This window comes from Bombyx mori, chromosome 15 (genome assembly GCF_030269925.1).
Source record: "Bombyx mori chromosome 15, ASM3026992v2".
Lineage (NCBI taxonomy): Eukaryota > Metazoa > Arthropoda > Insecta > Lepidoptera > Bombycidae > Bombyx > Bombyx mori.
In genome coordinates this window covers 8,292,242-8,317,624 of record NC_085121.1, presented here as the reverse complement: position 1 = coordinate 8,317,624, position 25,383 = coordinate 8,292,242, and the positions used below count along the sequence as shown (strand labels likewise).

Here is a 25,383-nt window from a genome sequence, read left to right as displayed (position 1 = left end):
TGTTCGAGTCCGGTAGGTGGGTACCAATTTTTGTAATGAAATACGTACTTAACAAATGTTCACAATTGACTTCCACGGTGAAGGAATAACATCGTGTAATTAAAATCAAACCCGCAAAGTTATAATTTGCGTATTTACTGGTGGTAGGACCCCTTGTGAGTCCGCATGGATAGGTACCATCACCCTGCCTGTTTCAGCCGTGAAGCAGTAATACGTTTGAAGGGGAGGCAGCCGTTGTAACTATACTGAGACCATAGAACTCATATCTCAAGGTGGGAGGACGGCATTTACGTTATAGCTGTCTATGAGCTCCGGTAACCACTTAACACCAGGTGGGTTGTGAGATCGTCCACCCACCTATGCAATAAAAAAAATACATAAATAAATAAGTAATTGCATCAATACTTATATTTGTCAAAATACTTTTGAGCGCTACTGTATGTGTTTCAATGAACAATAATCATAAATGTATGTGTACATAAATAACGTATACACTACTTTTGGTTTTTGTAAAATTATTTAAACACATTAGTGGGTGGTCAGTTAGCATTCAATGTTCGTTATTCGAAATCATATATGTATATGCCACGTCATTATATCGATTGCCTATTTGACTATACTTCGCTGTAAACGGCATGTACTGGTAAACAATTGTTTGAACAAAATTTTCTAGGAACTAAAGAGGGTTCAAGGTCGGCTTCACCTTGAATGAAACAATTACGTTTAATCTAACTGTAACATCGACAAGAAAAATCAATGCGGTGTCTGTAATACATTTTTTATTTATTTAATTGAAACACGGGAAACGGGATTTAAGGTAAAAAAAGGGGATGATTTGCATTGTCGTTACTATAAGTCTATTCATTAAATACTAGCGACCCGCCCTCGCTTCGCTTCGGAAACATTAAAACACACATGAAACCAAAATAAATAAATAAAAAAAAGTAGCCTATGTTCATCAGGGACAATGTCGGCTTCTAATGGAAAAAGAATTTTTCAAATCGGTCCAGTAGTTTCGGAGCCTATTCGAAACAAACAAACAAACAAATCTTTCCTCTTTATAATATTAGTATAGATGAATAAACACTAACAAGTGGGCACGCGGTGAACACCGAAACGGTAATTGCAATATTGTCTGACGTGACTCCCCTCAACGAAAAAAACGTTTATATTTAATTAGCTTGTTATCAAATAGTGAAACACTAATAATAGGATCTTAATCAGTAAAAACAGAACAAAAAAGGGTGTTAAATATAATAATGAGTGTTTACTTCTTTACGTCATTCTATTCATACCTGGTAAATCCTGAGCTCACCTGCTAAACATTTAATTTCTACGTCACAATGGAATTAGTTTGATTTAAATTTTTATTCTGGGTCTGGGTCTAAAAATCGATTTTTCGAGACTGATGGTCAGGTGGCGTGCGATATTTGCGGTCTCGCCTTGACGCATAAGATACTCACGAGCCGCTCCACTTGTGGATTGAATGTTTTTAGCTTTTTTACCTTTTTTTTAAAGCTGGGGAATCCACTTACGGATATCCGGTCGAGAGGTTTTTTTTATTATTTTTTTTGCAGATTTTTTACCTACCGTGTCATCATCCGGGATACCTAGGCTTGTCAATAGCTCTTCGTGTGCAGGATCAGTAGTTCCCAAAGTTATCAACGCCAGCAAGTATTCTGCTGACAATGGCGATGATACAACATTCTTCTTTTTATCCAGTTCCTAGAGAAAGCATTATTTAGATAACAATTAGACATTCTGAATTCAATTAAGTAAAATAGTCATTACTATTCTTCATGGTAATGCTAAATGTTTTAGAGAAAGAGTCGTTGAATGTTTAATGTAGAGTCAAACCCTCATCATATTGATATAAAATAAACATTGTGCAAGAAATGTTTAGTATGAAGAATTTAAAAAGTAATACTTATTGAAAAAATATGTTTAAAAGTAAAAGATGATTAATTTTTTTCCTTGTATTTATTATCATTCAAAAGTAATCAGCTCACAATAATCTAATCTTTTTAATGAATTATATATCAGTTTTGATTATAAACATTTACATCCGTATAAAAAATGTATTGATTCACTGGATCGCAAAAACGAAAACTATAATAATTCAACTTAGTACTTAGTATTACTTTATTTTATGTGTTCTAGTAGGTTACAAACAAAAAGATAAGGCACAACAATATAATTGCCGCACCTATTATGGCACCATTTATGTGTTATCATTGATCTACAGTAAATAGCAGTCAATATATTATTAAATAATTGAGAAGGCCTATAGCACTACAAGTTTTTTACTTGTGTTAAAAGTGGTTTTTAAGAATGCATGCATTTACTATTACAAATAAATTAAAATTTGGGCATATTAACAGAACAGCTTCACAGAAAGAACTTTTGTGAAAATTCTTTTAAAAAAAATTATTATCCAATATACATAGCGTAAGTATTTTAGGAACATGTACACATTAATTTATTGTATGCTATCAGTCAATATTAGTCTTGCCTATTTTACCTATTTCAGTCAAAAAAAAAAATGTTTTCTGTCTTATGGAGTGAGATAACATTAGTTATGTCTTATGATGGGCAGAGACATTAACAATTAACAACTGCCACTTATTAACTTTGAGTACTATGCTGTGAGTCACCTATCCAACTACTTTAGTACAAAAATCCTAATTACTATATTATACTATATTAATAAAAATTTCAAATAATAGGTCAATATTTGTTTAAACTAAAATGTCTAAAATTTACATCTGAAGACAAGTACTTACATTGCAAAACTTTGCAGAGAACTTGGTGATTGCAGAGGATAAAGCCTTTGAATCCATACTGAGAACAGGGTTCTTTATTTCCAATAGTGTAAATAGTATTACTGTAAAAATAAACTAAAAATTTTATTTGGATTTACAATTTTTCTATACGTTCAAAAAACAGTGTTACTCAGTAGAATCGATATTCCGTTATGACATCATTGCGCCGGGCGGCAATCGTTTTTATCAAGAATGTATTGTATAGTGAATCATACTCTTATTTTTAAAGTGGGGGCGGATGAAGGTCAAACATTTGGTCATACATATTAAGCGGCCAGAAATATGCTTGTAAATTGAACAACATTGCACATTTTTCCGAACAAATTTAATAGTATGCGAAATGACCATCTCATGACATTAAAGATAAGATTTCCTCGGTAAAATTTGATGTTACTTACACAAAACTCTGGCAAATATCATCGATAATAATTAATCCTTTAGTCTATTATGATTCATCAATTATTTTCACTTCAACTGAGGAAAATAAAATTCTATCACCACCGGTACCATCGAAGTCGTAGTACCTACTTATCACAACAAATTATTATCTTATCAATGATTGTCACAACTATGAATACCCATAAAACGGGTGATTTAAAAATAGTTTTCTCAATATAACACCTTTTTTTACAATTAATTGTGAAAATTCCTTTATTAAATAAATAAGAAAATATGTAAGTGGGGTGTAAATTTTATTTTCAAACAAACTTTTGTCTGCATTAGTAAACATATTATTTTTGTTTATTTCGCGTATTTCAGAGGCAAAGGGAACATAAACTATACGGCTAAATCATAAGAAGATAAATAATTTTAAAATGAAATTAATAAAACTTTTTAGCGGGAAACGCTATTATTTATTTATTGCAATGATTTTATTCATTTAGTGTTTATTCCGATTTAAAGATGCAATAATGGTGGTTTATTTAAAGGGTGGTTAAATCAATTAACCATTGGGTTATTTTATCTATTTTGATTAGTTCCTTCTAAATCCCAGTTAAATTTTGTCACTCAACCGTGCCGTTCGAGTGAATTTCCAATCTCTGAAAGTTTGTAGGTTCTCTTTTTTAAAAGTGCTTAAACTTTCTCCGATTGACTTGAAACTGTAAAATTGTGGTTGTAATTCAAGGAAATTTCTTTTCATAGCGCTATTAACGTAAGACAGGTATCACGCAAATATTTTGATAAATGTGTAGCTACTTTAAATTAAATATTTAGAAAAAGCAATAGCGCAATATGGCCGAGTTTCACTTGCAGGTCAATTTATGATACAATTAATAATATTTCCAATAATTAAACTTTTTGCTTCTTATTGCCAAAAATTGTATTATGTGATTACCGTGACACATTAGACGTCACATTACAACTTCCGGCCAGTTGTGTATTCACGGCGAAAAAGCAGAGGAGGATGGACTCATGACTGGTTTTTGTTTTTAAATCAACGTATATTGGCTCTAATTGTATATTTTAAATAAAATTCTATAAAGATTCAGCGTCTAAAAATATTGATTAAACAACTTTAGGATAGTCTGCCTGCCTGTAAACAAAACCGGCAAATATTTTGGGAATTTTATAAGTATCTAATCTAATATATAAAATTCTCGTGTCACGGTGTGCGTGATTGAACTCCTCCGAAACGGCTCGACCGATTTTTGTGAATCTTAGCGTGCATATCGGCCAGGGTGGAGAATCGAACAACATCTATTTTTCATCCCCCTAAATGTTAAGGGTGGTCCACCTCTAAATTTATTTTTTTATTTTTTAGACAATTTTTTTTGTTTTTATTTTTTTATGATACAGCATACAAAAATACATACAGCCCTAAATTTTCACCCCTCTACGGTCAACCCTTATTTTTTATTTGTTAATTAAAATCTTTAATTTTTTTTGCAAGAACTTTGTTTTTATTTTGTCATGACTTAGAATAAAAATGTTCACATTACTCTGAATTTTTCGCCCCTCTACGATCAACCCCTATTTTTTATTTGTTAATTATAAACTTTAATTTCTTTGGCAAGATTTTCATTCTTATTTTTATTTTGTCATGAATTAAAATAAAAAATCTGATGTTACTCTCAATTTTTCATCCCTCTACGATCAACCCTTTTTTTTTATTTGTTAATTTGTGGCGGGTAGCCATCATACAACGCAAGATAATTGACAGATGCCTGAATCTCGCTTACGACATTTTCAAGATAAAGCGCATATATACAAGTTCCGAACAACAACATTCGGACCGTCGGTCTACCGAGAAATATCACCCGCTCGGTGGAAGATCTTCCCTTTGTCGTCAAGCCTCCCCCAAACTGGTGACCTGCGACGAGATGTGAACACGCAACCTTCTGATTCATCATCAGCGCATCAAGAACTTCGACTACCACAATCCCCACATTCTCGCAGATAAAACGTCATTGACAGTCGTCCCACAGCAAGCCAGCACCGCAGCCTCAACAGGACCATCGCAGCCGACTCACCGCGCTTCCTGGTCCTACGGCACGCAACTTCACTGCCTCATCACGCCGCTACAGTTCATCGCAGCCCACGACCGGATCATCAACGCTTGGGGTCACACATCTCCGGCGTGGCAGCTCTGCATCACATGGACTACGCACGACACGCACGCAACATTCAAGCTCAGTCTCGACTCACCGCAGACTCCGAGCAGCACTGGCGACAATCACGCAGCATTCAGCTCAGTTTCGACTCACTGCAAACTTCGAGCAGCACTGGCGACACGCACGCAGCATTCAAGCTCAGCCTCGACTCACCGCAGGCTTCGAGCAGCACTGGCCCTTGCAAGCTAATCTCAACACGGACAACGCTAACTAAAAATGACACGACCTCCAGTCTCGGAGGGGAGTGATGTGGCGGGTAGCCATCATACAACGCAAGATAATTGACAGATGCCTGAATCTCGCTTACGACATTTTCAAGATAAAGCGCATATATGAGTCGACTATTATCAAAGCCGGCAATCTGACTTTTGGAAAATTATTGGTAAATCAGAAAAACGAATTATTGACTTTGTATTCCATTGGCAGTCACAAAACTCTTCGGAACGACATCTTAGATAAATAACAGGTTAGCTATTAACCTTTATTTAATGCAGGTTTTGAACCGTATTCTTTGAAGGAGACGATTATATTCAAATCAATCTGTATTGACATATCAATAACATTTTTTTGTCCAAATGCACAGATTGCCACCTTTGATAATAGACGACTCATATACAAGTTCCGAACAACAACGTTCGGACCGTCGGTCTACCGAGCAAATATCACCCGCTCGGTGGAAGATCTTCCCTTTGTCGTCAAGCCTCCCCCAAAAATTATAAACTTTAATTTTTTTGGCAAGATATTTTCATGACTTAAAATAAAAAAAAATCATATTACTCTCAATTTTCACTTTTATACGATCAACCCCTATTTTTCCATCCCGATTTTTTTTTATTTTATTCTATGCACAAATCCGCAATAAGGTTGCAAGATGTCAATCAAATATTATAATTGTAGTACGATAAATTCTTATTCAGAGTTTATAATTTCAAGTTCCTTTGATTATGATTTTTTTTTAAATTCGATTTGATCTCCCGCCCTCGCCGGTCGACTTCTGGATTAACTATCAATCAATCAGTTATCCCCGCCAGGTGCACCAGTCATCCAGCAAACATCACGTAGTAGGGATGAGGCGAAGCCGGTCTCCTGTCTTACTCACTATACATTTTTCAGTCATGTTTTTTTGGTTTTATTTGTGTATCAATCGTAGCTTGCCAGCCATGTTTTTTGGTTTTATTCGTGTATCAATAGTATATTCAGTAGGTCTGAGAATCGGCTACTATCTATTTTTCATACCCCTAAGTGATAAGGGTTGTCCACCCCAAACATTTTTATATATATATTTTTTTTGGGTGTATATTTTTTTGTTTATAATGAGGTATTTATTATGTGGTTTTATGAGGTTTTTTTTTCTGCACTAGAATTTACCTAGAAATCTTATTTAAGGCAACAAACACAACTTTTGCCGGGTCAGCTAGTTTTAATATAAACTACTTATAGGCTAAAATAAAAGATTCAAATAATTTCAGTTTTTTGCTACGGTCGTGAAGCGCTGTCGTTTTATAGTAATGTGATGGTTTATAGTAGTCTGATATGTATACCTACTGTTTATAATAGGTTCGTATTACTTAAAATACATACCGGAAAATTGTGGCCATCTCTAAGTCTGTCTCAATAGCTCATCTTGAAAAATTTGAAAATCAGAACCCATAACGGTTGTCGTCTCTCGTGTATACACACGTTTATGTCTATATCTAATATTTGCTATGGCTATATTAACATATGAAGTTAAACGCTGGATTTGGGGAAAGTGAATTAGGTTGCCATCACAGACGAAAGTTTTAAAGAGTGATAAGGCTCAAAAGTCTTTCTTAAAGCTTGGGAACTCTTAGGTTCGTGCCAAGAATCAAACAGCAACACCTACATTATGAGGCCTACAAAATACGTCGAGTGTATTTTTGTTTCTGCAAGGAATTCGCCCATCTAATAGAATTATCTCGTAGGATTATTTTTAAAGCACGTTCGAGAAAGGTCATGTCGTTTCGGTAGGGAATATACTATTATAACTGTCTTTAAAAGTTCATAGAACGCGGTAAAGGACACGAACTCTCTAAAGAGGGGAAAGGAATGCACTCCGAATGTTCATGATTTTTTTATGCACCTGTGGATAAACGCGGTGTAAGTCTAAATAAAATTAATTCATCAAGCCGGAAGAATTGCTTCGAAGCAGGAGCAGGTAGCTCTACTAATACGGTGGAGTAAAGTGTGACTCAATACTGCTCACTTAATAATATACATAGTCAGGTCATAAATTCTGTCACATGTTTAATGTAAAATAATTGAAACAAGTTTATTCATTATGTAAGTAACCATTCATATACCAAAATGAACTTAACAAAACATAGATTCTTATGACACTAAAGTTTATTCAAAATGACCTCCGTGATTTTGAATACAGGCCTTCAATCTGCGCGGCCAGTCGTCTATCGCAGCACGAACGAGGTGCATGTCAATATCGGCGGCTGCCTTAATCAAGGATGTCTTGAGTGACTCCAAATTGGGATGAGGCTTTGAGCACGCCTTTTCCTCCAAGTGTTGCCATATCTTGTAATCTAACGGATTCAAATCTGGACTGGAGGAGGGCCAGTCTTCGTGCCGGATGAAGTCGATTTCACGCGCCGCCAGCCAGTCTTGTGTGCTCTTCGCTCTATGAACTGGCGCCGAATCTTGTTGGAATACCCAGTGCCTGTTATTGAACATGGTATGAGAAACAGGTACCACAAGGTTCGTCAGGACTGTATTTTGATACACAACTGCATTCGTTTTTACACCTTTCTCACAAAAATGTACCTCTGTTAAGCCCCAATAAGAAACTCCCAACCATACCATGAGCGAGGATGGAAAATGACCTCGTTGGACACGCGGAATACGGTTGCTCGCTTCTTCATTACTGTGTGCGTACACCTTATATTTTTTTTTGTTGTAGCTCTCTTCTACGGTAAAAATTTTTTCATCCGAAAAAAGAATTTCCCGATATTTTTTTCCCGCATACCGCTTCAACAAAGCGCGGCATCTCTTCAGTCTCAGGTCCATTAGACGAGCATTCAAACGATTTCCTGTTTTTCTTCGATATGCCCGAAGCCCTAAGTCTTCATTTAACACCCTTTTCACCGTGGTTCTGCTTAACCCCATCTGAAGGGCCAACAGTTTCTGCTTACGTTTGGGATTTCTTTGAATTCGCGCCTTCACAGCTTTTATCACTGCTGGAATCCTAACAGACGGAGGGCGACCACTTCTTGACCTGTCATCTACACTAGAGTCTTCATTGTATCGTTTGATGGTACGATAAACGAATCTTTTGGTTATATTCAAATTTTTCAGCATGTTAAAAATTTGAATTGGCGCGTAACCGCAACAATGCAACGCAATAACTACAACACGGTCTTCTTTAAGCGTCCACTCCATATTTAAAAATGAGTAAAATTCTAAATGTATACTATTTTTATTTTCATGAACTTACGATTTAAAACTGTTCTTTAATTTTCAAATCACAATTTGGAAACAAAAAAGTAAGTGTAAAACAGCTTGAAATGGTCGTATGGACCTATTATCATTTGGATACACAAAAATCTCTTACGTTCGTATCTCCTTACATTTCCTTAAGACAATGAAAAATATTTTAGGTGTAAATCTGCCGTCCTAGGCTTCAGCCATCTTAGCCTTGTGGTAATCCCATACGACTACCAGTGGAAGTTGTTTAAAAATGTATATTTTTCTTACATTTTAAACAAACCTTTTTATAAGCATATGGGTGTCATATCATAAAAAAAGAATTATCACTTAAAATAAGCGCACTCCATTGAAACGTCATCTGCGTAGCATAAGCAAACATTTGGGTTAAATTTTACAAAATAAAAACTGAAAATTCCAAATTACAATTAAAATATGCGCTTTAACGTTATCAATAAATTTAAAAGGCCATTGATTTGGACAGTTGAAAAAGCCAGACGCTACAGTCTTTGTGGTCCACCACGTCCAAGCAAATGCGGCTGTCCTCCAAAGCCTGGCAGTGGAAAAGTCATCGTGCCACCGGCTGATTGCAAGCCTGGACCGATTTGTTATAATCCCTGTGTTCCTCGATTTCACCACGGTAAAGACACTTGGAAAAAATACAGGAATTTCACATACTTTGTATTATTGCCTTTGATAGCGATACAAAGTTTTAACGCCCTTGGCCACGAACCACCACCAAAAGGACCATGCCGCGATTATGAATATATGCGAGTCCGAACAAAACGATTTCCTTGGGGAGACGGAGTCAAATCATTTTACCACAATGAGCACGTAAACCATTTGCCCGGCGAATGTGAAGCTCCGCCACTCGACTGTGATTAATGTGACAAACCACTTTTTTTAAAGTAAACATTTCAAGTGATAAACAGCGTATAGTACAGGCTGATTGTAATAAAATTTCAAAGTCTATAACGGTATTAGTTTTATTAAACCATTGTTATATCTTTGTTTACGTCGTCCATCGACATGTATAATAGACCTAAATTTAATGTATTTGTGTATAGAGGGATGCGATTAGCGGAGGTAAAAATCTCGTAGACAGCTGCATCGTAGCCTAGAATATCATCAACCCACCTCGTCCCATTGGTGTCGCAAAAAGCCATTTCGGGATTTACCGGAGAATGGGTAGCATTGGTCTGTGTATTTTCGTAGCATAATAAAACCACCGACCGGCATTTAGATACTGGAGACAGGACGTATCGGATCAATTTAAAGATAGGTTCCGTGGTGCTTTTAGGCTCTTCAAGCACCGGTCACTGTGCTCATCGAACTTCGTTCATTCGCACGAAGAGTTCGACTAAGAAAACTAAGTTACTCGCCGGATGTTTTCAGTGGGTCGCGATTCCAATCTGGTAGTAGATTCAGCGAAGCACTGCTCTTGCTAGGGCTGATGTTAGCAAACTCTCTGAGCGCAAGAAGCTGGTGGTAGGACCTCTTGTGAGTACACATGGGTAGGTACCAACCACCACCCTGCCTATATGTGTCGTGAAGCAGTAATGCGTCTCGGTTTGAAGGGTGGGACAGCGGTAACTATACTGAGACTTTGGAACTCATATCTCAATGTGGTTGGCAGCATTTACGTTGTAGATGTCTATGGGCTCCGGTAACCACTTAACACCCGGTGGGCTGTGAGCTCGTCCATCCATCTATGCAAAAAAAAAAAAAGCTGAAATAGCCCCTAAGGCTACCAGCGAATAAGTGAGCAGGCAAAAAGGAGGAATGCTATTATAATTATTTTACAATTTTTACAACTTATTCATTTCACGATCCTGATGTAATGGAATCGTTTTTATTACATCTATAACTTTTTTTGGTAAGGACTTAAATCGCGTTATTGACAATTTTAAGAAACATTAGGAAAACAGAGTTCTGGATAACAATAATGAGCCACCGATATGCCGACCGCAATCGTACTTTCCCGCCCGATAGATAGAGAAGATCTTCCCTTTGCAGTCACTTTTTCATCATCGTCATCAGCCCACCGAAATCTCATGCTAGACATATTTAGGTCTCCAAGGTTCGTCACTATGATACCGTTTGTGACTACGGTACTCGTATCCAGCAGATTCCCACGACCTTTAGCAGGTCGATTCACCTCGTGGGAGGCCTACCCACGCTGCGTCTTCCGATGCGTGGTCGTCGTCAAGAATATTTTCATACTTAGGTAAATAAAAAAAAGGTCTTTTAAGATCATTTGTTTGATTTAATTTCATTATAAAAAACATGATTTGCATGGTACCTACTATTTACCAGATAAAATAATTAAAAATCTTACGCAAAATTGAGGTTTTTAAGAGCCTGCCGTAGTGGCGGGGCTTAGGGGAAAACTATGTCCAGCAGTGGACGTCTGTGGCCTGAAAGATAGATAGAAAGATTCAAATTTCTGATACTCGGCCATGTTACGCTGTAACTGTCGCTAATTGTATGAAAAATATTGATTTCTTGAAACTCTTCGCGCGTCACCTATCGTCTTTTGCAAATCAAACCTTCCATTGAGTAGCAACGACAACTGTACCGAGCTCTCTAACAATCTGATGAATGGTTTAGGAATGCGTAGAAGCAAGAATATACAAGCATCGCCTTTTATTTGTCTAAATAAGTGACATTGTAGACTAGATTCCCTTGCATAGCTCTCCGAGGAATCTTAGTACATTATGTAAGTAGGTATAACCCCTGCGCCTGTTAAAAAATCTAGACAAAAATTACTGATGTTGGAAGTTCTGATGGATAAGATTTTAAAATACATAAGTACTTTTGTACTGAAAAGATTTTACATGCACCGATAGGAAATTCTGTAACTGGACGATGCGCGCGCATTCACTTTGCGCAGGTCGAAGCGCGTCCGGGCTACATTACGGTATACAGAATCGATCAATAAAGGCACTGACGTCAGTGGAAAGCGACGCTCGATTGGCCCGGTGGTCATTATTAAGTAAACCATCGGCGGGGTGGCGCGGTACGGTTGTCGTAGCGGGCACAACACCGCAGCACGCGGCGGGCCCGCGCACCGCTCGCGGCTCGCCGCCGCACGCCATGGCTGACATGCCGGACCTTTCGCACCTCACGCCCGAGGAGCGCGCCATCATCGAGGGAGTCATAATGCGCCAAAGGCAGGAGGAGCAGCGCGAACACGAAATTATGAGGTGTGTTTTACGCCTTACCCCACGACCCCACGTCCCACCCCTCTTACTGGCCAAATATTGAGAGAATACGAATTCCAAGTATCATCACAATTCGTCTAAATTAAATACAAATTTGATATCTACGGCGTGTTATCATCGGTCACTACTCGGAGATTCATTTATTATTAAAATACTGTTTTATGAGGTAGATTCGCAGTGTTCAGTTTTATCTTAATTTTATTCTCGATTTATTTGTTTGTTTTCGATTAGTGACAAGTCATTTAAACATAATTTGATATTTTTTTTATTAATTTCTTTGTTAATTATGTTCAATTGTGTTGTTCTGGATTTCTATATTATTCTGTTATTTTTTTTATTTCACATTAATTTATATCTCATAAATTTATTTATTTTGAATATTTATTTAGAAGAAAAAGTACAAATAAATAATACATATTATTCATAGTTAATTGAATTATCGCATGTTCTATAAATATAATCACGTTTATCATTTACGATTATAAAATACATCTATGAATATTCTGAATTAGTGTTCACGTTGTTGGTAGAACAAAACAAATGAATAAAATATAAATGTTATTGTCTTATAAATATAAATGCAAATCTCAATACTATTCACATCATCTAAAGGACAATTTGGATGATTTTAACGACTATTAAAAGCATTACGGATATTTTGCTATAGTGCCTACTGCCTACCATTCCTCCATTGTGAACAATAATCCCACGCAGTGGCGGGTTGTCGCCTAATCAACCGCGGTGGCGTGATGACGTAAATGCACTAGGTACTGCGTCAATGTTGCAAAACCTCTATAATTTAATTTGTTCTAAAATAGCATTATATACTTTTTTAATTATCTTCTATACGGACTTCCTGTTTAAATTTTTGGGAAACGGTACATTTATTACATAACTGGAAACAAGTGTGACTTTCATTGTATTTGTGTAATGTGATTCAAATACATTAAATCCAATGACAGACGTAAACAAGACGAAGTCGCAGTGCTAGAGCAAACAATTCGTACAAGAAACGAACTTCAAAGAGCTGCGGGTGTGGAACTTGCTGCCACCTGCCATATTTGTTTGAAGACAAAATTCGCGGACGGCGTTGGACATTCTTGCCACTATTGCCGAGTGAGATGCTGCGCTCGCTGTGGTGGCAAAGTCACTTTACGATCTAATAAGGTAAGTATTTAAACTTTACAGCAATGAGGCAATATCTGTGGCCTCCGTCCTCCTCCGTTTAAAGTTTAGCAAGGAGTATTTACCGGGCCCTCTTGTATTGCCCAAACGGGTTGACATTATTAAAATTTTCAACCGCGCAATATATCACCAAGATGATTGTATTCATGTTGCTTTGTCTACTAACTGATTAACAGGTAAATCAAGATCTAGTTCTACTCGATCGTTCGAATAAAACAAAAACCGACTTTCTATGAACTACAAAATATTTACCTCATGTTTCAGTATAGTGACTCATGCTTATCAATGAGACAGAGGTTTGCTTTGAACAATCCCTGTAATTCTACGTTGTCTACAGAAATATACACTACAAATTGATAGTTGAGGGGTAGGGTTTTAGGCACTGAATAATGTCATCTCTCGTTAAATCAAGAAGATTTACTTGTTCATGAGATTGTTTCGTTCGAAACAGAAAACAGAATGAGTAGACATTTCGATTATTGGTTACAGGTTATTTGGGTTTGTATCCTTTGCCGAAAAAAACAAGAACTATTATCAAAAACTGGACAATGGATACACAAAAGCACAGGTCCAGATTCTATGTTATGGAGGATGGAGTCTGAGTTGCGAGGCCTGCTGCCCCAAGACGATGCTTCGCACGATAAAAGACAGAAACTCGAGCGAGCGCATAGTGCCGCGGAAAAAGAAAACCAGCCACTTCAGAGATCAGGAAGTGCCCTACGACGTCAGTATAGTCAACAAGAACAAAGGTGCTACGGAGAACTGGAGGGATTGGCGAGAACGCACCCTCACCTGGTACATTCAAGACAGAAAGCCGCCTATGGTGTAGTTGACACTATGATCTCGGCGCCTCTACCCGCGCAACTGTTACCACACGGCCCTGCTGGTAACAGCATGCCCTTACCGCCTCGTTCCTCCTCATCGGACGACGAAGTACCGGAGTGTATCTCCGATGAAAACGACGAGTATCGTGATCGTGGTAAGTACATAATTCCCTCAAACCGTCCAAACACCCAATCCTGCCACTTGCCACACCAATGAATCCTGCCCATCCAAGTATTTTTTTGCCATTCTTAAGACACATCTTTATACACAACGTTTATTCGATAACAAATTAACAAACATACAAGCAATCACACACGTTATGATAGACACACAAACTCAATTAATTAACATCACTAAAAATTACTTATCAAGTTCTTTTAAATTTCTCACACTCAATGTACATTACTAAAGTTAAGGTGTTCCGTGCGAGGTTTTTTATTATTTCCCAGGTAGTTTGATTAACAATAAATAGCTCTCGAGAAATGTTTTACGGTTTCCTTTAATAATTTTAAGTATATTTCAGTTGAAATTTGATTTTATCTTTTGCAGACAGTTGTCGAGCACCTCAACTTATCTCACGAACGATCAATCATACTTTAACTCATTATTACAATATTTTTACGTACGATGTATACGGAATATTAATGTTACATGTGTATGTAATAAGTATTTATTTACAAAATTTATTTATCGAATATTTTTTTCAGATCTTTAAAAATTTCGGTGAACATTATTGGAATGTCATTTAATTTAAAATAAAAAAAACATGACGCCACGTGCGCGTTGCTCGTGCGCCCTCATACGCGCCCGGAAGCCGTGCTGTGTGCTAAATGGGTCTTTATTACACAATCCCGTGTTTACAGGTCCTAGTAGAGATAGGAGCAGTTCCGACAGCTCCCGAAGTCAACGTCAAGCAATATTAAACGAGAAAATGAATAAGTTTTTATCGGTGAGAGGGCGTTTTTTCGGGAAAAACTGTAAACTGTCTGTGCGTTGTATTTAAATGGCTAAATTCTAGATGTTTCAGTACTAATTCTATTCTCGCCAAATCCTTCTTCCTCTCGTCGTACGACTGATCAAAATAATATATGCGACTGTTAATGAGTACTTTCTGACGAAGAAAATTAATTCTGTAATATGGATATGTATTTTTGTTTGCCAAAGTACATTTGCAACGTTCACCAGGATTAAATATTAAAAATTATATGAAACCAAATTTTTATGGGAATTTAACTATATAAAATATTGGTATACGTTCTTTAAAAGTTGATTATTTCGGTGTGGCTTCAAACTGCCGCATTGAATAATCGAATTTTCAATGTGAACGGTAAATGTGCATGTTTTTACTTTGTTATTTGAATCAGTTCTTATAAGTATTAATACTACTACGGAGTCAACTCGTTAAGCAAATAACCTAAAAAATAATTTTATAAATTTGGTATTGATTCAAGTAACAATCGCTTGACAGAACATTAAAGGATAACAAACATTTTACATACAATTATTATGTTGTTCATTTCGTGACAGTGCATTTCCTCTTTATTTTAAGTTCATGGTGGTTGTTTTTGTGTTCTTGGATGAGTTTACACACGTTCTTTCCGCTTATGCGTGGATCACTGCTTTCAGTTTAATTATTTTACTTAGTGACAAAATACTGACATCAAATCTATCTACACAATTGTACACGTAACGAAATTTATAATAATGTTTGAAGCTTCTTCTTGTCTCATACGAAATAAAAGCGGTTCCGGGCGCGTAGGGGAAAGTCACTGGTTAATAAAATATGCACGAAGAGGCATATTACTTCTCCTTGCTATATCAATAAACGATGTCATCCTTAGGGAAACTAGAAGCGTGTGCTTCTCACCGGCACCCGCATCTGCGAAGTGCCAACGTAGCTGCCATCAATTATTACAATTTGACTAATCACTCGTCAGCTGGCTATGAGAACGAGAGCCGCGGGCAGTTCGAACACAGAACTGTGCCAGCCGGTGGACGCAGTTTCGATTCCGTGACCGATTGTCGATGGCGGGCACGTGACGAAAGCGAAGGTGCATATTTACGTCCGTATATACCAGACGAGGGCCCGCGCCCCGAACGCGCCGTATATAAGAGTGCGTACTTGTGGGAAGACTCCTCGGACAATAGACGTTTTACTGAAAGGAGAAAAAAAACTGTCCGTTTCGATGGTCACGAAGGCGCAGCGACATTTCCGAGGGGAGGCCGTGATGCGTCGGGCGCTCCAAGCGATTGGGCCTCCCTTCGCTGGGAGTCAGAGCGGCAGACAAGCCAAGATTCTGCAACAAAAGATTCAGGCATCGATACCTCTAGCACATTCACATCCAGTGAAGATTCAAACAGAGGCGATTGCCCTAAGGTATACTTGAGATTGTAATGATTTATAGCTTTTAAATAGGTTGTTCCTTTATTGTTTGAGACTGCTAAAAATCACTGACTTGTACTAATACAAAAAACTATTTCTCGAAGATGTTTTTGTAAATTATAAATTGTAGCTTGTAGGAGACAATCGTTAGTTGCAGAGTTAGGAAGGGGAGGCGACCGCATAATGTATTAACTTTAAAAAAAATGAATCCTTACCTAGTAAGTACAGTAACAACTTTTTAATGACTCACTATGATTAAACATGTAACTTCGTGAACTTCTTTTGAAATCTAAACGTCAATTAAAATTAGTAAGAAGCGTATAACTGCGGTCGTCGCTTCACTTAGACCGCCTTTTTGGAAGAAAAAAAAACATTCAAGCTAAACTAACTTATAGAAGAGACAGATTTAGAAATTTCCAACACCTATAAAATTTCGTAGGTATTCAATTGTTTTTTGTGTTTGGCTGTAGCATGAATGCATCAACAAGCATGCACCAACTTCTTAGGTATTTGTGTGCACTTTAATTTGTTTTCGAAAACAGTCACGCATACACTAAAACTGTTTAAAGAATAACTGATGGAATATTCAAGGTATCCACGGGTGTCGTTGCGTATATCTTTACTCTTAACCAATTAAGTGCTCGTATGTTAAAACAGTTTCCGCCGAGTTGGCAAGCGTCAACGGATGGTTCGCGCGTGATCGGTCACATGGTGCTACGCAAAAGCGTTGTGGAGGGTAGTTCGCACTCTTCTGCAGCAATCCTGGGCTTAAAGGTCGTAGGTGGAAAATTGCTACCCGATGGCATACGTGGTGCTATAATAGAAAAAGTTAAGAAAGGATCAATAGCCGATTTGGAAGGGCAGCTAAGAATCGGTAAGTTTTGTTAAAAGTCAATAATCATACTTATTTCATGTTTGCATGATATATCAAGTCAATGCATTTTTACTTGGCAGGAGACGAAGTTTTACAATGGAATGGTGTGCCTCTTCAAGGTCGATCGGCCGAAGAGGTCGCAGCAGTTGTTGCTGACAGCAAGCACGACACTCATGTCGAATTAGTGGTATCACGTTCTCTTCCGGTCACTCGACCTGGAGCTCAGCCATGGAGAAGCCATAAAGGTAAAATATCAACAAATGAAACAATTATTTTAGAATTAAGTACATTAATAATTACATTCTTTTATGGAAGAGCGGAGTCTCCTAGTACAGGATTGCACGCTTAAAAGGAGACTCCAATCATTGTATTGTTTTGACTACTTTTTAAAAATAAAGTATTTTTGTATTTATTTTTGTATTTTTGTAATAAAAGACTGACTCTCGTTAGAAGTCTACACGGAGACAATGATGGTGGGCGGCTGCGAGAAGCCTAGCGTGCTTGTGACGTCTCCGGGATCTCCAGACGTACACTCGCGGCGTCGATCCAATCGTCACAGTCATCACAACGCAAATGTAGCTGGACGCATACAGGTCTGAGACCAGGACAACATTCCTAACCATTACATTGTCTTTAACGATTTTGCTAAAGATTTTATTTTCTACAGCTGAAAATATATTTTGACATAAGTGCCCTACAACTCTTGGTAACCGTGGTATCGGCAAGTGGCTTGACTCCGCGCGCAGACGGCTCGCCTAGATGTCCTTACGCAAAAATATTTTTGCTTCCCGACAAAAGCGAAAAAAGCAAACGAAGAACTAAAACGCTAGCCAATACATTAGAGCCGAGATGGAACCAAACATTCGTTTATTGTGGTATACGTATTACTGACATCAAAAAAAGAACTCTGGAGGTAATTTACTTGAAATACATTGCAGATGTAAGGATGAGATTGGTAAAAATTTAATTTAAGTACTTCATAAAAAATTACTTTAGGTGACAGTGTGGGATTTAAATCGTTACGGGCCGAATGACTTTCTTGGTGAAGTTTTACTTGATCTTGACAACATAATGATGAATCATGAGCCGAACTGGTACACCTTAAAGCCGCATGAAGATTCCAGTAGCTTTTATGTAAGTTTCGTTCGCATAATATTTTAATAATAGCAACATTCCTTTTGTATGAATATACGATTTTAATTTTTTTTTTATTTATTGCTTTAATGGGTGGAAGAGCTCACAGCCCACCTGGTGTTAAGTGGTTACCGAAGCACATAGTCATCTATAACGTAAATGCTGCCACCCACTTTGATATATGAGTTCTAAGGTCTCAGTATAGTTATACAACGGCTTCCCCATCTTTCAAACCGAAACGCATTACTGCTTCACGGCTGAAACAGGCAGGGGTGGTGATACCTACCCGTGCGGACTCACAAGAGGTCCTACCACCAGTAATATTAGTTAACTTACAGCGATACCGAGAGGAAGAGGCGGACGGTGATCATTTATCTCCACCATCGACATCGACCTCACGATTATCAGATTCGGACACACCAAGTGAATGTGACCTACGACGTCATCATTCTCTTTCAAGCCTCGCGTCTAGCTCTAGTCCGCCACCTCCTCATGATGTAAGAAATTGTACAATAGGAATGTTTCTCTTTAAGTAATTTTGTACATAATTTTTTGAGCAATATTCATTCTCTGTCCTTTTCCCAGTCTCCCAGTCACCTGATCATACCTATACCATTTCTTCGCTCACTCACCTCTTACACATATCGTCTTTCATGCAATCCATCCATTTCTTCTTAGGTCTACTTTTTCCTCTATATCCTTCCACATTCGTAGTTAACACTCTCTTACCAACCTCACTTTCATTTCGTTTTGTTGAGCAAATAATCATATTTTGTTTGAGAAAACAGTAGTGAAATTAGTTTTAAAGTGTCGTAGCAATTAATATTTTAATCGGTATTTGTATAAAGTTTACGTGCATAGTTACGACTTTTATTAAGATATCATGAGACATTATGTGCCTCTCTTTTACAATTTGATAACTAAGCCTTCAACACCTTTAAAAAGTTTAAAAAGCTCCTGTCATCTTTCATTTTAATTAAATTTTATAAATTTACTATTATTTATAAGTAAACTTTTGCATTATCTTAAATTAAAAGATAAATATATTTCATTATAGAAAGCTCTCATTGTTTGCTTCACACTTTGTGTTTTGTGGGATAGAATAGCCACTGCAGAATGTACGGTGACTTCAAGAAAGACTCATGCTGTGGTGGTATTAACACGGATTGACCTCGTTTGTATGTCCATCTAAGCCAGAATAAAAATTTAGCCAATAAGAAATCGAGAAATCGCGTTTATATGCAAAAATTATTGCGTGTGACGTCATTCGGGGTCAAAAGAAACGACAAGTTAACCAGACAATCGTTATGATTATGATGAATTAGCCCATTACTTCCACACACAACTTCTGCTGATGGATGAGTGGTCACTGATATATATTGTCGCTGTGAAGCCAAAATCTGCTATGTGCAAAAACTCTATTTTGAATTAACGAATAAAAGCATTTTCGTATAAAATTTTATATGAAGGTGAATTTTTAAGATTTATATGAAATGAAAGCTATAGATAAAATATATTAAAGCTATAGACACATAACAGTTTCTTTTATACGGTAGATAGGTCTGTGAGCTATTCGAAAAGGTCAAAAAGTGCAAATAGCAGATTTTGGTTTGACAACGACGATATAATTTAATTACACCCTATAAACACACATATAAAAATTACTTATAGTATTACAGAGTTGCTGTTCTATTAATGTACTACAATAAAAAGTTTTATTTTTATTTTTATGTTAATCCCTGCTATTAACTCGTTAGATAAAATATAGAAATAAGAAAAATGAGTTTTAAAATTTACAGTAATGTATTTATTAATTTTACAGAGGATGGATATGGAAGGTATAAGAAGCAGCCGACGCGATATGTCCCCCGCAAGTCGAGTAAGAACTACTGGAATGTATAGAGATCGGGTTAGTTGCAACACCGATACCAGATACCAATAGATCTGCACTTGTGTTTTGAAAACCTATTCATTTTTTATATTTGACGTTTTGTCAACCTTACTATAAGCAAAGGTATTTTTTTCTAAAAAAGAACTCGAGAAAGCAAATTCAACTCTTGAATATTATAATTTTTTTACTGAAAACTACATTGCTCTGGTAATAGCTACATGACCAAGTCTCCCAAATTGATATGCATAAGGCGAGTGGTATATCCTCTAAGAACCATTGTTAAAATATACCTATACCACTCACTAACGAAGGCGACTATTAGCGACATTACGAATTACAACTGTTCTTCTAGAGAAAAGGGATGACATTCAGTTTTGTCACCTGTACCAAAGAATCCTGTTTGGTTCTGGCACAAAGTTGGCTATACCATTTGTCACTAGATGGATAGTATATAGTACAGTGGTTTTTACGGATGTTTCGTTATAACTACTGAACCATGCATCCGATTGACTTGAAACTTGGTATCCATGTAGAAAATACATGTACTTAATGGATAGGCTAATATTTATGTGAGTGTTGGACTCCCTGCACCAGTTGTAGGGGCGTTAATGATGAGAATCTTTGTGGGGGTGAGAAATAATAATGTTAATTTTAAATGCCCAGCGAAGCGGACGGATACAGCTAGTCGTAGTATATGATCGTTTTTAATGATCGAAAGCATTAAGGAAATCAAATGTTTGTTTTTTTGTTTTTTTTTAATTGCCCTCAGAGTCAGACGGGCATACGGCCCAGCTGATGGTGAGTGTTTACCATCCTCCATGGACGTCAGCAATGCCAAACCGCTGCCTATCAATGCGTGTGTAAAACAATGCATTCTGTCGTTTGTGACAGAGTTGCGGGTACAGCGTAGCGCGGTCGCAGTCTGCAGCGGGAGTGGCGCGGCCCCAACGCGCCCGCAGCAAGTCTCCGCGCCGCTCGCTATCGCCGCCCGCCGACCGCGACGTCTGGCGCTACGCAGGTGTCCGGCGGCGCCACCGCGTCCCTATCACTCGATAACGTTCTTTGTCTTGGACCGATACCATTGGTTTCTTGTTCAACGTTTGCTCCGTGGACGTCACCACAGCGGGCTTGGACCCCGCACGGAACACTCCAAACACGCACGTTTTCTCGCCGCGTCTCTCATCCACTACTTTACTAACCACTTACCTACTTATTCTTCCTGTACTACTATTTTTTCATGCATTTTCCGTACGCCCTATCCTCGAACCTAATCGACAAGCATGCTGTCCTGGTTTTGAAATTAACATACTTTAAATATGCGCAATGCTCCCTTGTATACCTTTCATAAATTTTATTTACGCGCAACAATACATTTGCGTTGTTTTCTAGAGATTGCATCGTTTCAACGAGATCTTGAAATACTTGTGAACATGGCGCTTTTTTTTAAATGTAAATTTATTCTTGTTTAGCATGTAAATCAGAACGTCCATTGTTTTGTCCACTAATCTTAAAACATTATTTCTTCTGATCTCTTAACGTCATTCACGACTAAGGTTGCCAGACGTCCCATATTTCCCGGGACATCCCGTATTTTAGGCTTTGTTTAAAATGTCCGTATTCGAACCGTACGATTATAATTGCATTGATTTTTATAAATATGTATGTTAAAACCGATAAAAATATGTTAAAACTAAATTGCTCCTCGGAGAAATATAAAAAAAATAATGTCACATATATGAATTTGTTTTTTATTTGTCCCGGGTAAGAAATTAAATTCCCGTATTTTTTTGCCCATTTAAGCATTTGCCCCTTATAGGCTGAAAAATAATCTGGCAACCCTATTCACATCCATTGAAAAAATCAAATGTATGTAAAGTTTAAAATGTAGTAACATTATTTTAATGAGTACAAAATCTATTGGTCAGAGGTAAAACTAAGTAACTGCACATATTTTACAGTTAATGACGACAGAGGAGGCGACGGCTCGCGGTTGCCGACACACGCGTATGCTCCTCGATTCCAATCACGGTCGGCGACCGCCACACCCACCACGAGTCCCAAGAAACGCCAGTTGCCTCAGATACCGCACCAGGTAAGGGATTAAATACGGGCTTATCACCTAATTGAGCTGTCGCCTGAAAACTCCGACCTGGTCATGATCGGACGCACGGGACATTGGCAACGCAAGATATATCTTACAATTTAAAAGAACGAGATTGAAAATAGAAATAAAATTACATAATATCGAACAAGCGGGTTGTGTCGTGTTTTTTTATTATATTTTTCTAAGTATTCCATATGTAGATATAGAATTGAGAAAGATGAAGAAGTAGATCATGTAAAGTTGACTGATACATTATTAATTATATAATTATGGATACGTGAATTATAAGCCAGTAAGTAGGATCGTTCGTGTTCGTTCTGTATATATAAGTATAAAAGGAATAAAAAAATCTCAAAAACAACCAACCCGTTAGATATTATTATGTGTACTTTAGACTAAAGTAACATTGTCGCATCTATACAATACCAACTTTTTTTTAATTTTTATTGCTTCGATGAATGTACGAGCTTACGGCCCACCTGGTGTTAAGTGGTTACCAGAGCCCATAGACAGCTACAACGTAAATGCCGCCACCCACCTCTAGAGATGAGTTCTAAGTCTCAGCTTTTACACTATAACGGCTGCCCGGCCCTTCAGACCGAAAGGCGGTATTGCTTCACGGCAGGGTGGTGGTACTTACGCGTGTGGGCTCATAAGACGTCCTACCACAAATAAAATTTCAAATTTTCAATTTTGGATTCAATCAAATGAATTCATGACTTAATTTAATATTTATTGTAGAGTCAGAGTACCCAACGAGCTGTACGAGCACAGGTGTCCGCGGACCTAGAAGAACGTAAGTGGATCGCCCCGCACCACATTGGCGCCACACTCACGTACCGCAGCACGCCACAAGGTCAATACATGCATGCCCTCGCCCGAAAACGAAATGTTTTTATGTATGCTGTTTAAAATGTCAATTAAACAGTAATCAACGAGTATCATCGATTCACGATAAACCATTGGTAGCCTTGAATACCGAAGATTAAATAAAGAACATTATTATACATTAAAAAATAAAAATAAATCTTTAAATGACCCAAAAGATTGTACAGGTTTAAATTAGGCAAATTTGTTTTTTTTTTGCAACATTGGTTTATTGTACTGTTCGTTTTAAAACACATATTCAATTGAGAAACACCCTCGTCAGTATTTTCTCGAAAGACCTACCATTCTGCGTCGTTCATTCACAATAGATCCGTGATCTGCGGTTGGCGGCGCCGGCGGTTCCATCTTATAAATTACTAAATAACAGTTAGACGGGATGTCACTCTACATTTACTTCATATTCGTAGAGCTAGTATACGCTTTCCTCAATTGATTAATATAAAGCTCGTATTTTTTGGTTCAGTTCAGAACCGAATATTTGAAATCTGAATAGGATCAATTATTTAATTAGAATTGGGCCTTCCGCATCCAACAAAATAGGAATAACCGCGGATCTACAGAATTATTAAACTTCAATGTGCCGGATTAATAAGATCAAGATTACCAGTTTTAAAATAATATTCAAGCGTTTTCGTTTTTATTTGTAATTTTTATTTATATACTATTATTACTTAATTTTATTAACATACTTAAAATGTACAATTCCTAAATTTTACGACACAATTGTTTTATGCAGCAGATGCAGTGACTTATAAACGTGCACACTGCATCTTAGATACGATCTGTGTGCTTAGTGCGAGTTTTTTAACTTTCTCGATAGCGAAAAAGTTAGCTCATATTTGTATGGAATGGGATCGTTTGCCTACATTTGCCGCTAGGGGCGCTGTTCCAACTGCATACAAAATTGGGCTAACTTTTACGCTATCGAGAACGTTAAAAAACTCGCACTAAGCACACTGTTGGGAAAACTCTTCGAGTAAACCTTTGTTTTTTTTTTATTGCCCTTGTAGGCAGATGAGCATACGGCCCACCTGATGGTGAGTGGTTACCCTCGCCTATGGACTTCAGCAATGCCAGGGGCATAGCCAAGCCGCTGCCTACCGCTTAATACTCTCCACAAGCCTCGTTTGAACAAGGACATGTCATAGCGCTCGGGAAACACCGTGGAGGGGAGCTCATTCCATAGCCGGATGGTACGTGGCAAAAAAAAATCTCTGGAAACGCACTGTGGATGACCGCAGTGGCTCCAGGTAGTATGGATGAACTCTACTCCGGTGGCGAGCGGTGCGATGGTAAAAACGAGATGCCGGTATCATCTCGAACAATTCCTCAGAGCACTCCGGTACAAAATACAGAGGGAACCGAAGTCCCTCCGCAGACCCAGAGGTTTCAAACGATCCGTAAGAATGGGATTATCGACAATCCGAACGGCCCTCCTCTGTATGGAGTCAAATGGAAGAAGCTCGTATTTGGAAGCCCCGGCCCAGAGATGGGAGCAGTACTCCACGCGAGGCCGGACTTGTGCTTTATAAAGCAAAAGTCTTTGTTCAGGCGTGAAGTACCGCTTCGCTCTGTTGAGGACTCCCAGCATTTTGGACGCCAACTTGGCTTTGCCTTCCAAATGACTCAGAAACTGGACATCGCTCGAAATGTCGACCCCAAGTATCCCGATACTCTCGGAAGGTTGCAGGGATACTTCTTGGAATTGCGGCGCCATGACAAAGGGGTCCTTCTTCGCAGTGAACGCGCAAACTTGTGTCTTTATCGGGTTCGGAGACTTGCCCCAGAGAGTTCTCCACTTCAGACACAAGTTTTGATCGTCTCTCTTGCACCACGCTCCGAGAGCGTGTTCCCAATAGTCACGTACAAATGCACCATTACAACTAATTCAGCATTCCAGTTTTATTTAATCTAATTACTAATTTATACATATATATATAGGCTACAGACGTAATCCAAAGTTATTGACAAGCAACTGAATGATGACTGCC

The 25,383-nt window shown here is 37.8% G+C and overlaps 2 protein-coding genes across 32 annotated transcripts in view; one reads left to right on the top strand and one right to left on the bottom strand.

The window, feature by feature from the left end:
* Positions 1-3,591, bottom strand: part of serpin-2 (serine protease inhibitor 2) — a 95,974-nt gene extending 92,383 nt beyond the window's left edge. For 8 of the 12 annotated variants that reach the window (XM_062672320.1, XM_062672319.1, XM_038015599.2 and 5 more), the window contains exons 1-3: positions 3,221-3,586; positions 2,784-2,884; positions 1,591-1,725 (exon numbers count right to left, since the gene is read on the bottom strand). In XM_062672320.1, coding sequence (XP_062528304.1) covers positions 1,591-1,725; positions 2,784-2,884; positions 3,221-3,242 — 258 coding nt within the window. In that variant the 5' untranslated portion in view covers positions 3,243-3,586. 12 annotated transcript variants of the gene reach the window in all.
* Positions 3,592-11,824: 8,233 nt separating this feature from the next.
* LOC101745430 (regulating synaptic membrane exocytosis protein 2) overlaps positions 11,825-25,383 on the top strand; it is a 23,417-nt gene continuing 9,858 nt past the window's right edge. For 7 of the 20 annotated variants that reach the window (XM_062672520.1, XM_062672516.1, XM_062672515.1 and 4 more), the window contains exons 1-14: positions 11,825-12,090; positions 13,071-13,275; positions 13,783-14,272; positions 15,960-16,495; positions 17,159-17,375; positions 17,456-17,620; positions 17,826-17,968; positions 18,043-18,288; positions 18,372-18,509; positions 18,848-19,006; positions 20,332-20,418; positions 21,292-21,418; positions 22,359-22,492; positions 23,246-23,360. In XM_062672520.1, coding sequence (XP_062528504.1) covers positions 11,981-12,090; positions 13,071-13,275; positions 13,783-14,272; positions 15,960-16,495; positions 17,159-17,375; positions 17,456-17,620; positions 17,826-17,968; positions 18,043-18,288; positions 18,372-18,509; positions 18,848-19,006; positions 20,332-20,418; positions 21,292-21,418; positions 22,359-22,492; positions 23,246-23,360 — 2,872 coding nt within the window. In that variant the 5' untranslated portion in view covers positions 11,825-11,980. Of the gene's footprint in view, positions 12,091-13,070; positions 13,276-13,782; positions 14,273-14,981; positions 15,068-15,959; positions 16,496-17,158; positions 17,376-17,455; positions 17,621-17,825; positions 17,969-18,042; positions 18,289-18,371; positions 18,510-18,847; positions 19,007-20,331; positions 20,419-21,291; positions 21,419-22,358; positions 22,493-23,245; positions 23,361-25,383 lie in introns of all 20 variants that reach the window. The other 13 variants (XM_062672525.1, XM_062672523.1, XM_062672521.1 and 10 more) reach the window with 4 other exon arrangements.